We start from the raw sequence: 13,976 nt of genomic DNA on the forward strand, positions 1-13,976 counted from the left end.
CTCTGATGCTAAGTAGTCTTAAATTCAACCTAGACAATGAGGAAATTGAAATAGTTAAAAGATTTCCCATACTGTGGATCAAGTATTGATCAGAACGGAGACTGAAGTCAAGAAAGCAGAAGACTAGCAATGAGAAGGGCAGCTATGAAAGAATTAGACAAGATCCTAAACTGAGCACTAAAATTAGACTTGTCCAAGCCATTGTATTCACCATCACCATGTACAGATGGGAGAGCTGGACAGCAAACAAGGTGGATAAGAAGAAAACCAGTGGCAGAATATTGCAATCTCCCTGGTCATTCCATCTCAGACCTCAGAACAGTGGTCCTTGAACAAAAGAACCACAAAGGCAGATTAGAAAGAGAAACAGCAGAACTGGAGTTCATCTATATACTACAGTCCCTAAGCAATAAACTGAAAAAGATAATGGTTTCAGCTACACACATTTCAACACTATCTGACCCCATCCTCAGGGGGGCATCCTACAATCATCTATTGTATTCACCTACAGGCTAGTTTCCAATGCCAAAGTGGACTTGCCACTTCATTTTCACACACCAAAGCTAGTTCCCAATGCCTTTGTTCACAAACCACCATCATTAATACTGGACTTTCATTTTCATGCACAAAGGATTTTGAATTTGAATTGACAATCTGACATACCAATGGCATATACATGTCTGTCCCTGGCTTCCACTCCATCAAATGCATCTGAGGAAGTAGACTTTAGTCTAGGCAGAGACGTAGCCAAGGGGGGGGGGGGTTCTTGGGGTCTGGACCCCCCCTTCCATTAGAAAAATGAATGGTGCGTGCTGCTGCGCCACCGTGCCCAAGCCCCATTATAATGGTGGCACTTAGTCTGGACCCCCCCTTCCTAAAATCCTGGCTATGTCCCTGGTCTAGGAAAGCTCATGCTCCCAACTTCTTTGAGTTAGTCTCAAAGGTGCTACAAGATCTCTCTACATACTATTACATTAGAAGCTGAGGAAATGTTTGAAATAAGGATTGCCCATGTATGGGTGTTTTGTCAAATAATAATTTGGAATTTATGTCATTCAGTATAAAGTCTTTGGGAGATATTTGGGAGATCTTGATGCAGAATCACAGTTTAGTAACTGAGTGTATAATCAGGAGTTTCCCCCCAGACCTCTCTGATAGGTCTTGATTCGAAGGCCCCCCGCACTGGCCAGATCTTGCCATCAACCTTCAATTCTTTTGTGTAGCTGGGCCACTTTTTCATGCACAGTTCTACCAACTGTTGAAGCTTCATGTTTGCCCTCACTGGCAATTGTCCATCCTCCCAAAGGTGATACATTAGTCCCAATGGGCTGGCAATGGGAATGCTCTCTCCACCTCCCATCTTTCCTATACAGGGATCTACAACTAAATGCTTACCCTACCCAGACCCCCATAGCCACCTCCTGGAAGTCAGTAAGAAAACTCACTATAGCCACTGCTCACCCAGTAGTACTGGTCTTTGTTCCAAGGAGGTTAGCCTGGCTGGGTCCAAATGAGCCCACATTAGCTTTCCCCCAGACGTGCCGCCAATTATAAGCAGGAGGGAGCACTAACATATCAGCTCCCACCACAACCACCCTTAGTGTATGTGGACTGCAGGCCGATCCTGAATCTGTATGGAAAGAAAGTTATGCTTGATCAAGGGATTCCCCTCCCCTCTCAAACAGAACAACCTGGCAGTCTGTGTGAGAGCAAAGAAAGAGCAACTTTATTGATAGGTTTTTTGTGGGTTTTTCGGGCTATGTGGCCATGTTCTGGAAGAGTTTATTCCTGATGTTTCGCCAGCATCTGTGGCTGGCATCTTCAGAGATAGGATTCCAACATTTATAAGCTTGTAAGGTTACATTACAGATGACTGAAAAAATTCATGTGTACATTACTAAGATTCCCATTACTTCATTCAGTGTACATGTCTACTTGGTGTAAGGTTTCAGCAATCAACAATAGAGCATTCTATTTATTTCCCCTCTAATCAGCCCCTGTACATAAAATGTATCAAAAGGGGTACATCTCATACTGAGAACTGCCCTCTCCAACAGTCCTGCAGCTGTAACTGTATCTTTCTCAGTTCCTCTGAGACCGTTGTTTCTCAATGGTCAGGACTCTGTAGTATGGCTGTACTAGAGGACTCAATTTACAAATATTAATATCTTTCTCTATTGATTATAATTCAGGAAGGGGATCAGGTTTCTACTTTCAAGTGCATTTCAATAGCCCTTAGGCAGAAAACTACACACAAATGGAAACCTATTCTTTCAAATTTATCTTCAGACATCAGTGTGGAAATAGTAGCTGATTTTTAAGGACACTGTTGTGCTGGTATATATTGGAAGCTAAACACATGACCTAAAAGGCACTTAAAAAACTATTAAGATAGTATTTTAATACCAACTAACTTCACTTATTTATCAATTGTATCAAGAAAACTGTACCTTCCTTCCTCATAAGGTTGACAAGGTTCTTGTAAAGGCTATGCCAGGGGTGGGGAACCTTTGAAAACTACAAGTTTTCTAATCTTTTATCATTGCCCCTTCTGGCTAGGACTTTTGGGAGCTGAAGGAACAGTGTTTCCATATCCCTGGACTACAGAGAGAGATAATGACTTTGAACACAATACAAATATACCTCATTTATCTAAACAGAAGTGTTCCTTTGCATGACTACTTCTTTACCAGAATCTTTGGTACCAGAGTCAGAAATAACATGGAAAGAATGGGGATAGGTTCCTGGACCACAAAAAGAAGATCAACTCAATATGTTTCAGCAAATGTTTATTTAAAGCTAGCAATATCCACATGAAACAAAGCAACTACATCAGATCAACCTTGTGTAAGTAAACAAAAGCACTTAAACATTCTAGAAACCACTTAAAAGCTTCATCCAGGGATTATTTTCCCCCCTTTCACTAGTATCCACTTTTCTTATGACTTCAGTTTGGGTGGCCAAAGTTATAGATCTGTGGTTTTTAACATGCTGAGAGGATTTGAGTGGGACTAAGAAGCATGGATTTACATTTCAGCTTTTGTCACCGCATACTTTCTTCTTGAATCCCCTCCAATTTTGCACTGCCTGGTCCTCCTTTGGGGTGAGGACATCTGGTCACCTTTGTTCACAGGTTTGCCCTTGCCTTCCTTTGAGGCTGAGAGTGTGACTCACCCAAGGTCACCTAGTGGCATGGATATTTTGTAGTAAACGCAGTCTGTACATGTTCAGAGGCACTTATCTATACATTATATCAATATTCTGGAGCTGGGCTCTGGAAATGAATATAATAATAATAGGGCTTCCAGAGCCCAGTGAACAAGGGAGCCTTCAAACCTCCTTCAGGAAGCTTTTAAACAACATCCTGGGGGTGTTGTTGTGTTGTTTTGATGTGTATAGCTTTTAAGTGTTTTTCTCTTTTTAATTGTGCTGTATTCTGTTTTTGAACGATGGATCTGCTTTAACATGGCAACAGTCTAATTCTATTTTAGTTATCACTTTTGTAAGTTTTTAAGCTGTGTCTTTGCAAGCTTTTAATTGGAAGTTTTTAGACTGTAAGCCGCTTTGGGTCCCAATTGATATCATAAATCAACCCATCTGCAGGCCTCTCTGCCAAGAGGAAAGGTTAGCCATTTCCGCATCCCCCCCTTCCTGCTCCCTTTGGTCTCTTCTGCCTCTTCTCCTCATTCCGCATCCCCCCTCTTCCTGTTCCCTTTGGTCTCTCCCGACCCGCCTTCTCCTCTGTTCTTCTCAACGTTCTAACCACGCCCCTTCAGGAAGCACGTGCGGAGGCGGACCGGCCAATCAGAGCCCTTTGCTTCTTTATGAAATGGTGGCGGAGGTTGGTGTGGATGGAGTGAGGCAAGTGTCCTGCTCGAGGAAGGAAGGAAGGGGAGGTGAGTGATAATAATGGGGTCTTCAGGGCTTTGCAAAAGAGGAGCGAGCCATGAAGGAACAGGGTGGCGACCAGGCGTCCTCCTTTTCCCGGACATGCCCTACATTTCCAAAACGCCCTCCATTTTGAGCATGTCCAGAAGCACGAATGTTCATTTCCGTGTTTCCAGTCTTTAGGTGGTCGTGTCCTCCAATTTCTTGAACGTCCTACATTTTTGCGGTGCCTGTCCAGGAGGAATTCCAAAACGCCCTACATTCAGAGCATGGGATTTACATCATATATATGAGTGTTTAAGCCTTTATTTGGGTATGCCCTCCATTTTTATTGAACGTCCTACATTTTGTGGTGCCTTGCCCCCAGGGCGACCGCGCGTCCTCCTTTTCCAGGACACGTCCAACATTTCAGCCCTCCTCTCCAGGAGGGCATTCCAAAACGTCCTCCATTTTGAATGTGAGTCAAGAAGCATGCATTTTCATTTCTGTGAGTGTTTTCAGATTTTCTTTGGTCATGTCCTCCATTTTTCTTGAATGTCCCACATTTTGTGGGGCCCTGCCCTCAGGGTGACCAGAAGTCCTCCTTTTCCAGGACACACCTTACATGTCTGCCTTCTGTCCAGGATGTATTCCAAAACGTCCTCCATTTTGAGCAGGACTAAGAAGCAAGAACTGACCTTTATAGGAGTGTTTTTAGCTTTTCTTTGGTCGTACTTTGTTCAGTGCTTTGTCCTCCTTTGAGGTTGTGACATTTCACCTGTGAATGAGTGAAATAGCATGTTCCAGCAGTTTCAAGGGAGGTAATGGATACAAAGATAATTTAATGTGGATCCAAAGACATAGCCATGTTAGTCTGGAAAATCAGTCAGCAAAGGGATCTTGTAGCACCTTTGAGACTAACTGAAAGAAAGAAGGTGGGAGCATGAGATTTCCTAGACTTGAGCCTACTTCCTCAGATGCATGTTTGGAGTGGAAAATCCAGAGACAGACCTAGATAAGCCTTTTGCTTGTGAGAATGTAAATTCAAATTCGAAACCTTGGATCATGAGGGTACAATAGTTTGCTGAGGTGAGTTTTGCCCTCTACTCAAATCTCTCACAGCTCTTCTCTGGCTGCATCTTCACTGCAGAAATAATCCAGGTTGACACGGCTTTAACTGCTATGGTTTAGGCCAGGGCTATGGAATCCTGGGACTTGTAGTTTGTGGTGGCCACGGTGACCAGATGTCATAACCACAGTGGAGGACAAGGCACTGCAAACTGGAGGACATTCAAGGAAAATGTAGGGCATGAACAAATAAAAGCTAAGAAAACTCAGATATGTAAATTCATTCTGCTTAATCATGCTCATAATGGAGGACATTTTGGTATTCCTTCTGGACAGAAGGCTGAAATGTAGGACGTGTCAGGGAAAAGGAGGGTGTCTGGACATCCTGGTTGTGGCACCAGAGCTCTGTGACAGAGGTGCATAAGTGTCTCACAAATCTACAGATCCCAGAATTCCATAGCATTGAGCCATGGCAAGTAAAGTGGTGTCAAACTGGATTGTGTCTGCAATGCAGATGCAGCCTCTATCTCTCAGGGGAGAGGTTGCTGTCAGGTATTACTTTGTATTAGTATTATATCAGTATTTCAGTAATGGGCGATCTAAACAGAAGGCTGAAAAAGTATACTGTCAGAAGAGAGGATATTCTGTGTTTAGTGTGTGAAGCATGGCTTTGCCTACAGTGTTAAGGGGCTTGTGGGAGCTGTAGTGCAGAACATCTAGTGGGCCAGAAAAATTCCCTGTTTAAGCCTCCCTGAGATAAGGATAATTTTTTTATCATATCAAGAGTCTTCAGCACTCAAAACCTAGTGGCTTAGGCCTAAGGGGGCTCCCTGTACTGAGAGGAAGGTGGGATATATATAAACAAAATAATAATTTTAGAAGTGTATGGGGGATATAAGGCTCCCACTTTGATCCTTGGAGAGGGGGGAAAATATAAATTATTATTATTACTATTATTATTATTATTATTAGTGTTGGGTCTCATAATTATGTGTATTGGGGTAAAGAGATTTTCTTGGTAACAAAGAATGCTGGTTAATATTCAAGGTGGTTGAAAGATGGCAGTGGCTAAAGAAGAGGATTATCCCTCAGGCACTAACATCTTTCAGCCCTCTGGATGTTTGTTGGACTGGAGTGTAACGCCCAGCATCCTTTGGTCTTCTGGTTAGCGTTGCTAGAACTTACAGTCTTAACAACATCTGGAAGGCCATATGATTGCCACTGCTGGACTAGACAAAGAAGCAGGGTGGAACGGATGATCAAGCAGTAGTGCCAGAGCAGTGGTTTCTAACTTTTTGATCCTCTAGTCATTTTGGACTTCAGCTCCCTGAATTCATGACTTTTGCTCAAGCTGGCAGAGGCTTCTAGGAATTAAAGTCCAAAACACCTGGTGGGCCAAAGGTCAGAAAACATTGTGCTAGACAGAAGAAAACTTTATGAAGATGACACCCTTCTGGTAAGGCTCCTGTTGTTTAAAAGTTGTGTGACTGCTGTGTATAGTTTTCCCAGTGGTGCTTTACTGTGCTGGGAAGAACTGCATCTGTTAACATTTCTTTCTCTTGTGCACAGGGTGACCAGACACCCTCCTTTTCCAGGACATGCCCTACGTTTCAGTCTTCTGTCCAGGAGGAATTTAAAATTCTCCTGCCTTTTGAGCATAATTGAGAAGCACGAATTAACATTTATATTAGTGTTTCCAGCTTTTATTTGGCCATGCTCTCCATTTTCCTTGCATGCCCTACATTTTGTGGTGCCTTCTCTTCCTTTGTGGTGAGGATATCTAGTCACCCTGCTTGTGCGGCTCTCACAGGATCCCCATGGAGACTGTGGAGGTGACACATGGAGAAGCCTAGAAGCAGGAACCACTGCTAGAGCCATGTTTCTTGAACTTATTCTTGTGCTTTTTTTTAAATGCACCCTGGTTCAAAAAATCAAAGGTAGTACAGAGGATTCTGCCAGGGAACTGAAGGGACTGGGCCAGGGGACTGAAGACAAGATGTCAGCCTTGTAGATGACAAAACCCGGAGGCTAGGGCCAGGGGGTGAGGAATATGGGGTGGCTTCTCTATTTCTACAAATTTCATGGAATGGCACGCATGGCTCTTCACCGTAAAGCAGTGACAAGACCCTCTTAAGTAAAAACTATTTCTACTTTACAACCTTTACATTCAGAGAAGTCTATTCTCAGAATCTGAACTCAGGTCGAAAACACACTGCAGAAATAATCCAGTTTGAGAGTGACTTGCTCCATGCTAGGGAATTCTGGGAACTGTGTCTCACAAAACTATTGCCTTCTCTGTCAGAGCTCTGGTGACACAATAAATTCCTAGGATTCTCTAGCACAGAGCCAATGCAGTTAAAGTTGTCTCAAACTGGATTATTTCTACATTGTGTTTTCAACCTCATACTAAAGAAGCAATGTCCGAGGAAACAGTGAGACTCGAGAGCAAGTGAGGAAAAGGGGACTGCTTTCACAAACTATCCAGCTTACTATTCTCGAGGAAGGAGTGTAAAGCAAATTCTGGTTGAGGTTGAGCCTGGCACCGCTACGGTTGGGCTTTGCCTGTTACCTGCTTCCGGTGGAAGCTCTTTGGGCAGCAGAAGTGTCATGGCTGCTGCCCTGGAGCAATCTGGGAAACAGGTGAGGACTCTGCCCAACCTAGGCTTCTCCTTCCTGAACTGCCCTTTATAAATGGCATACAGTGGTTGCCTTGGGGCTGTAGCGCCTTTTGTAAGCCACTGTAGAGTAGTTATTGTATCTTCTGGCACTTTTTTTTTGAGTACTGGTGCATCTTCTGGCACTTTTGTGAGGAAATTGATAGGAGGTTCTTCAGTATTCATGAACATTTTGCAGCTTGAAAGGAAACTGAGCAGTTGACTATACAACCAGGTTTTAGGTGTCTGGTTGTACTGAGACCTCCATTGTACTTCTGAGCAAGAATCCAAAAGTGCATATGGTTAGCCTGTCATGTGCTGATGGCACTCAGACTAAAAAACAAATAATTACAACAGTTTGTTCCCTCTAGCCTTGCTCTGTTACTTCTCTCTCTTTGTCTGTCACAAAACCTTTTTAAAAACCACACACAGGTACAAGCACTGACAAAGAGAAACTAAGCCATAGGATTGGGATAACGCTACTAAATGGCTCAAGTGGGGAAGGAAAATCAGCAAGGTGCCTTGCCCCTCCCAGAGCTGGCATGGAAGGAGAGCGTTGTCCGTGCTAGAAATGCCTTGAGCAGCAGCAAGATCCCTGTGCTGTCCAAAAGTGGAGTTCCGCCAGAACGGAAGCAATTGCACCAGCAGCAGTGCTGGCGTCAGCAGGTGAGTGTGAAAGTTGTTTTTGGCATGGCCCAGATAGTGTGTTCTCTTGTTTTTGGGGAAGGTTTGTGCCTGCCCTCTTCAGACTTCCTCAATTTCATTACAGTTGGCTCTCCTTATCCATGAATTCTGCATCCACAGATTCACCCATGCATGGCTTGAAAATATTCCAGAATTAGAATAATCCCTCCACCTCCCTGGCAAAGCAAACCTTGATTTTAGCCATATTATATTACCCTTTAAAAGCAGGGCAGAGGAGGGAAGCTTCTCTAGATTCTGCTCCCTTTCTCTGCCAACGTGTGCTGGTGCCTCACAAACTACAATTCCCAGGATTCTGTAGGATGGAGCCATGGCAGTTAAAATAGCATTAAACTGCATTATTTCTGCAGTGTAGATGCATGCCAAGTGGCCAGTTACATGTGTGCACATGCAAGCATGCACACACACACAGAGTTTCAGGAGCTGTTTTTAAGTTAACTTCAAATTGGCCATTTTATGCAGATGTTCTTCCCAGCAAGTTGGGGAAGGAGCCCTGGTGCCTTAAGTGGGCTGCATAATTCCCATACTTGCTCTAGAAATTGTTAGACTGTAGTTCCCTTCTTCCAAAACCGTTGGTTATGCTGGCCAGAGCTGATGGAGGTTACAGTCCAGCAAGGATTTGGCTCAGGCCTGTGCTACTGCATTTGAATAAGAAGTCTTCCCTCATTCCCTAAAGGACATCCACAAGAGAGTGGGGAAGAACTTTGCCTAAAGCTGGGAAGGTTCTAAAGATGGAGGCCATTCAGTTCATGCCCTCCTTTTCTGTAGGTATGCACATCCAGTGGCAGAAGCAAGGTGCCTCACACGAGTTCAACACCTGGTGATGGAGCTTTGCAACCAGTAGCTGCCTTAATGCCCAAGAGCCTTTCCAGAGAACCCCTGGGGGAAGTGCAGCTCAGCACATTTGGTCATAGGAATGAAGGCAGTGTCTCTGATGGTAAAGGTATGGATCCCAGTGGGAGAGGAGATTAGGTGCTTGTATTTAAGACAAAGATGAATGAAAGCAAAATGTACGTCGTAACTAGTTTTAACTTGGAATAATGTGTTGTTGGTACACTTGCTGCTTGGAATCTGTTGATGACTAAATAATACAAACAGGACCCATGAAGTGGCTTCTGTGTAATACTAAAGGGAGGGGGAGGAGTGTAGGCCTTCTAGATATGGTTGGATTGCAACTACATTAGCTTCAGCTCTCATGGCTAGAAGAAATTTGGGAGTTGCAGTCCAAAGGCATTGGAAGGCTACAGACTCCCCAGTCTAGTGCTAAACTGTAGTAGTTTGTTGTTGTGTGCCTTCAAGTTGTTTCTGACTTACCGTTACCCTATGGTTTTCTTGGCAAGTTTCTTCAGAGGGGGTTTGCCTTTGCCATCCTCTGTGACTTGCCTGAGATCACCCAGTCTTTTTCCATGGCCAAGCTGGGATTTGAACCCTGGCCTTCCAGTGTTCTAGTCCAATGCTCAAACCATTACACCAGGCTGATCCTGCCAAGATCCTGGTCCATGCCCTAGTGATCTCACGACTTGATTACTGTAATGTCCTCCTGGCTGGACTTCCTCTTTCTCACCTCCGTCCTTTAATCTCTGCCCAGCATTCAGCTGCACGCATTATCACTTCCACCCACCGCTCTGACCACATCTCTCCTGTGTTGGCATCCCTTCACTGGCTCCCTCTCCCTTTCCGCATTCAGTATAAGCTCCTGCTGTCGACATTCAAAGCCCTCCATGGACTGGCCCCTCCTTACTTATCAGACCTTCTTTCTCCTCACCTTCCCACTCGGGCCCTCCGTTCTGGTAGTCAAGGGTTCCTGTCTCAGCCCAGGATTTCCTCTGCCCCATCCCGGATTCGCCCCTTTTCACTTGCTGCCCCTCACTCCTGGAACCTTCTTCCTCCACAAGCAAGAGTCATCACTTCTTTAACCAGCTTCAAAACAGAGTTGAAAACCATCCTGTTCAGAGAAGCCTTCCCAGACATCGCATAATTGTCGCTTACTATCTGATGTTCTGTTGTTGACTGTTTATTGATCCATTTCCTGTATTGCTATGTACTGTATATGTATTATCCTACTTGTGAGTATGCATTTTCCCTGGATAATGATTAACCTTCCATTTTGAAGCCAAGCCCTCCCTCCTGTCCATCTGCCTTGGTCCAGGCCTCGGAGGTTGAGAGGAACTGCTGGACCTCTTACCCTTTCCCGTCACCACTCCCTTCTCCTTCTGTGTTATGTCTTTTTAGATTGTAAGCCTGAGGGCAGGGAACCGTCTAACTAAAAAAAAATTGCATTTACAGCGCTGTGTAAATTTACAGCGCTTCATAAATAAAGGTTAATAATAATAATAATAATAATAGCATTAGTTTATTATGCTATATTTTAAAATATGCTATAGTTTACAGTTATGAGAAGAGCCTGGTCTCTCCCCGGGCTTCTGTACTTTTTCCTCCCTCCGTAGGCGGGATCATGAGGAATAGCTCTGTAGCTTTTGTTTGTGTTCTCCATTAAGCACAACTTGCTACATCATCTAAACCTCAACAGCTGCAGTTAACTTACATTTAATTAGTGGAAACAAGCCACTTTCAAGCCATGATTTATGAAGCTGTCTTGCTTTTGCAAATTGTAGTGGGGATTATCAACAGTTCAGATAAACTGTGGATAATCTATAATGCAGAGAAAGCTTTTTTTGTTTTTTGTACAGTTGCACCAGAGGAGGACAGGCATGTGAACCCTAGGGAAAAGTTGATCTTGTTCACATAATACTAAAATATGATTTTAGCACTACTAAAAGCAGCCACTGATTAACTTCAGTCTGGGGAGATAGTCAGGATACTGGTTTGGATGTAAGCCTTGTTCGAACATGTGTCAAGATTGCAGAGTTTACTAACTGGCCTCGAGCAAATTATTCAGTCATTTTGTTTCAAATACACTGATTTTCTTGAGCCCGAGGACTGTAAGTCAGTCTGGAAAACTGGGATAATTGTTTAGCAGAAATAAATTTTCTCAAGTTGAGGGATGTGGGTATTTATGTTATAAGTCCTTTCTTGCATATTTAATTATTTTACTGTAATAGATCTTTGTGTCACCTAACTGAGTCATTTGCAAGGATATCCCCAGAAAGAGAGACATTTCAGGATCAACAGGATGTCTTCTTAACTATCATATGCTACCACTCAAGTAGAAAACTGATAATAGCACATGCTTAGGCTTTAGCTCATGAGCTAATGCAGTTTCCTAGCAGCAGTGGTGCTCATCTGGGCTCTTGGAGCGCTGATGGACGAGCTGATCAGTCAGTATAATTAGGCATCTGGTAAGCAGGAGTAAACAGAGTTTGTTCCACTATCCTCTCCACTGAAGCATGTATGTTTACTTGTCTTAGCCATTCAGGTTTATACTAATCAAAACAAATTATTTCCTAAAGATGCTCTGGTACATATCAATCCATCTATCAATACTGCTAGCACAGTTCATCTTGCTTCCCCTTCCCCTCCATCCCATTCTCTACTTGCGGCTCATCGTATTCTGGAAGATGTGGACCCTGTTTGGTATCTTTATCTCATCTAGTGATGTGATTTGTGATCACTGGTATGGCTGAGAAGTTTGAGTTCTTTCTAGTCTTCCACTTTTTCAAGGGCAGGTTCAGGGAAATGTTTCTGACTGGGGGTTGGGGCAGGGAGTGGGAAAACTGGGTATTGATGGGTAAGCAACTGCTTAGGATTTCTTTTTCTCCCTCAGCTGTGCTTTTTAATCTTCTGTGCTGCTCATGTGAGTCCATAATTCTTTTTGTAGGAGTGAGCACAGTTGAGTTTGTGCCTGATGTTGCAGCTCTTGCCAGCATATTGTCCAACACAGGGTTGAATAACCACACAGTGAGTGCAACCCATAAGCCCAGCCTGGCCCGAAGAGTCCCTCTGAGAGGAAATAGAGCATGCTCAGCAAGCACTACAGTGAGTTCCTCCTTCCCATAAACATGCTGTTGTGTAACTATGTGTTGATGCGCTGCATGTTTGTCCATTGCATATTTATTTACTGTTTTTATTCATTTTTATTCCACCTTCCTCCTGATAATGGGAGTCAAGGCAGGTAACACCATCTTTAAAACAACAGAGTTTAAAAACAATACAAAAAGATTAAGTACAAATATAAGATTTAAAAAACAATTTATGAAGGTAAAACTCTAAACATTAAAAATATTTAAATGCATTAAAAATCTAGGGAGCACTGGTGGCACAGTGGTTAACTGCTGGTACTGCAACAAAAATGTTGTTAGTTCAAATCTGCAGGTCTCCAGGTTGACCCAGCCTTCTGACCTTTCGTAGGTTGGTAAAATGACTACCCAGCTTGTTGGGGGCAATTGGCTTACATGTTGTAAACTGCTTAGAGTGCTTAGCACTATAAACAATATAGAAATGTAAATGCTATTGCTATATGTTGTTGTTGTGGCCTTCAAGTTGTTTCCGACTTATGGTGACCTTAAGGCAAACCTATTATGGAGTTGTCTTGACAAGATTTGTTCAGAGGAGGTTTGCCATTGCCTTCCCCTGAAGCTGAGAGCATGTGACTTGCCCAAGGTCACCCAGAGGGTTTCATGGCCAAGCGGAGAATTGAACGCTGGTGTCCAGACTCACAGCCCAACACTCAAACTATATAGCAAATTTAACACAGAACTGCACAGCATTAAAACCCTAATGTATGTATGTAAAAGCTTGATGGCGCAGAAATGTTTCGACCTGCTGTCAAAGGTGGGACCATCCTGGCCTTTCTAGAGGGCAGCTCCAAAGGATGGAAACAGCCACCAAGAAGGCTATCTCCCTTGTTCCTACCAAATAAGCCTGAGAGGGTGGTGCGACAGAGAAAAGGGCTTCTCCAAATGATATTAGCACTCTAATGGGTTCATCAAAGGAGATAGAGTCCTGGACTCAAGCAATATAGGGCTTTATAGATCAAAATCAGCACTTTGAATTGTACCTGGAAACGGACTGGCAGCCCATGGAGCCAGTTAACAATCTGACTGCAGCCAACGGGAAAATTTGAGAACATTCAAAGGTAACCCCATGTAGAACATATTGTAGTAATCCAAATGGGAGGTAACTAAGGCATGTACCACCGTGGCCAGATCCATCCTCTCCAGAAACAGGTGCAGTAAGAGCGCTAGTTTTAACTATGCAATAGCACTCTTGGTCACTGCTGAAACCTGGGCTTCCAGGGTCAGAGCTGAATCTAGGAGTACCCTAAACTAAAAACCTGTGTTTTCAGAGGGGAGTACAGTGGTCCCTTCCCTTATGCGGGGGATTCGTTCCGGACCCCCTCCTGTGTAAGGGAAATTCTTTGTATGCTCAAGCCCCATTGCTTTTTCTGGCACATGGTGCTGCTTCTTCCAGAGCAGCTTCCAGCGTATGCTGAAAGCTGCATAAGGCATGCCTGTGTATGAAGCGAGCGCACTGTATATCCCCATATAACACAGGCTGAATCCTTATTTCCAGATCTGTCTTTCAACTGACGAGAAGCACCTTTTGTCTTGTTTGGATTAAGCTTCAGTTTGTTTGCCCTCATTCAGTCCATTACAAATGCCAGGCACCAGTTCAACACCTTCCTTGGAATTAGTTGGAAAGGAGTAACAAAGGTTGGTATCAACAGCATTCTGGTGATACCTGACCCTAAACCTCTGGACAGCCTCTCTCGGTGGTTTCATGTTC

General features: G+C 43.7%; 1 protein-coding gene across 1 annotated transcript in view; it reads left to right on the forward strand.

Annotated features, from left to right (window-relative positions):
• The first annotated feature begins 3,831 nt into the window (after positions 1-3,831).
• Positions 3,832-13,976, forward strand: part of TROAP (trophinin associated protein) — a 36,744-nt gene continuing 26,599 nt past the window's right edge. Inside the window, exons 1-4 of the mRNA XM_089477622.1 lie at positions 3,832-3,896; positions 8,022-8,255; positions 9,060-9,234; positions 12,070-12,227. Of these exons, the coding sequence (XP_089333748.1) occupies positions 8,076-8,255; positions 9,060-9,234; positions 12,070-12,227 (513 nt within the window). The 5' untranslated portion in view covers positions 3,832-3,896; positions 8,022-8,075. The remainder of the gene's footprint in view (positions 3,897-8,021; positions 8,256-9,059; positions 9,235-12,069; positions 12,228-13,976) is intronic.

The sequence above is a fragment of the Sceloporus occidentalis genome, unplaced genomic scaffold (genome assembly GCF_023333645.1).
Source record: "Sceloporus occidentalis isolate IW3139 unplaced genomic scaffold, rSceOcc1.0.p SCAF_1, whole genome shotgun sequence".
Lineage (NCBI taxonomy): Eukaryota > Metazoa > Chordata > Lepidosauria > Squamata > Phrynosomatidae > Sceloporus > Sceloporus occidentalis.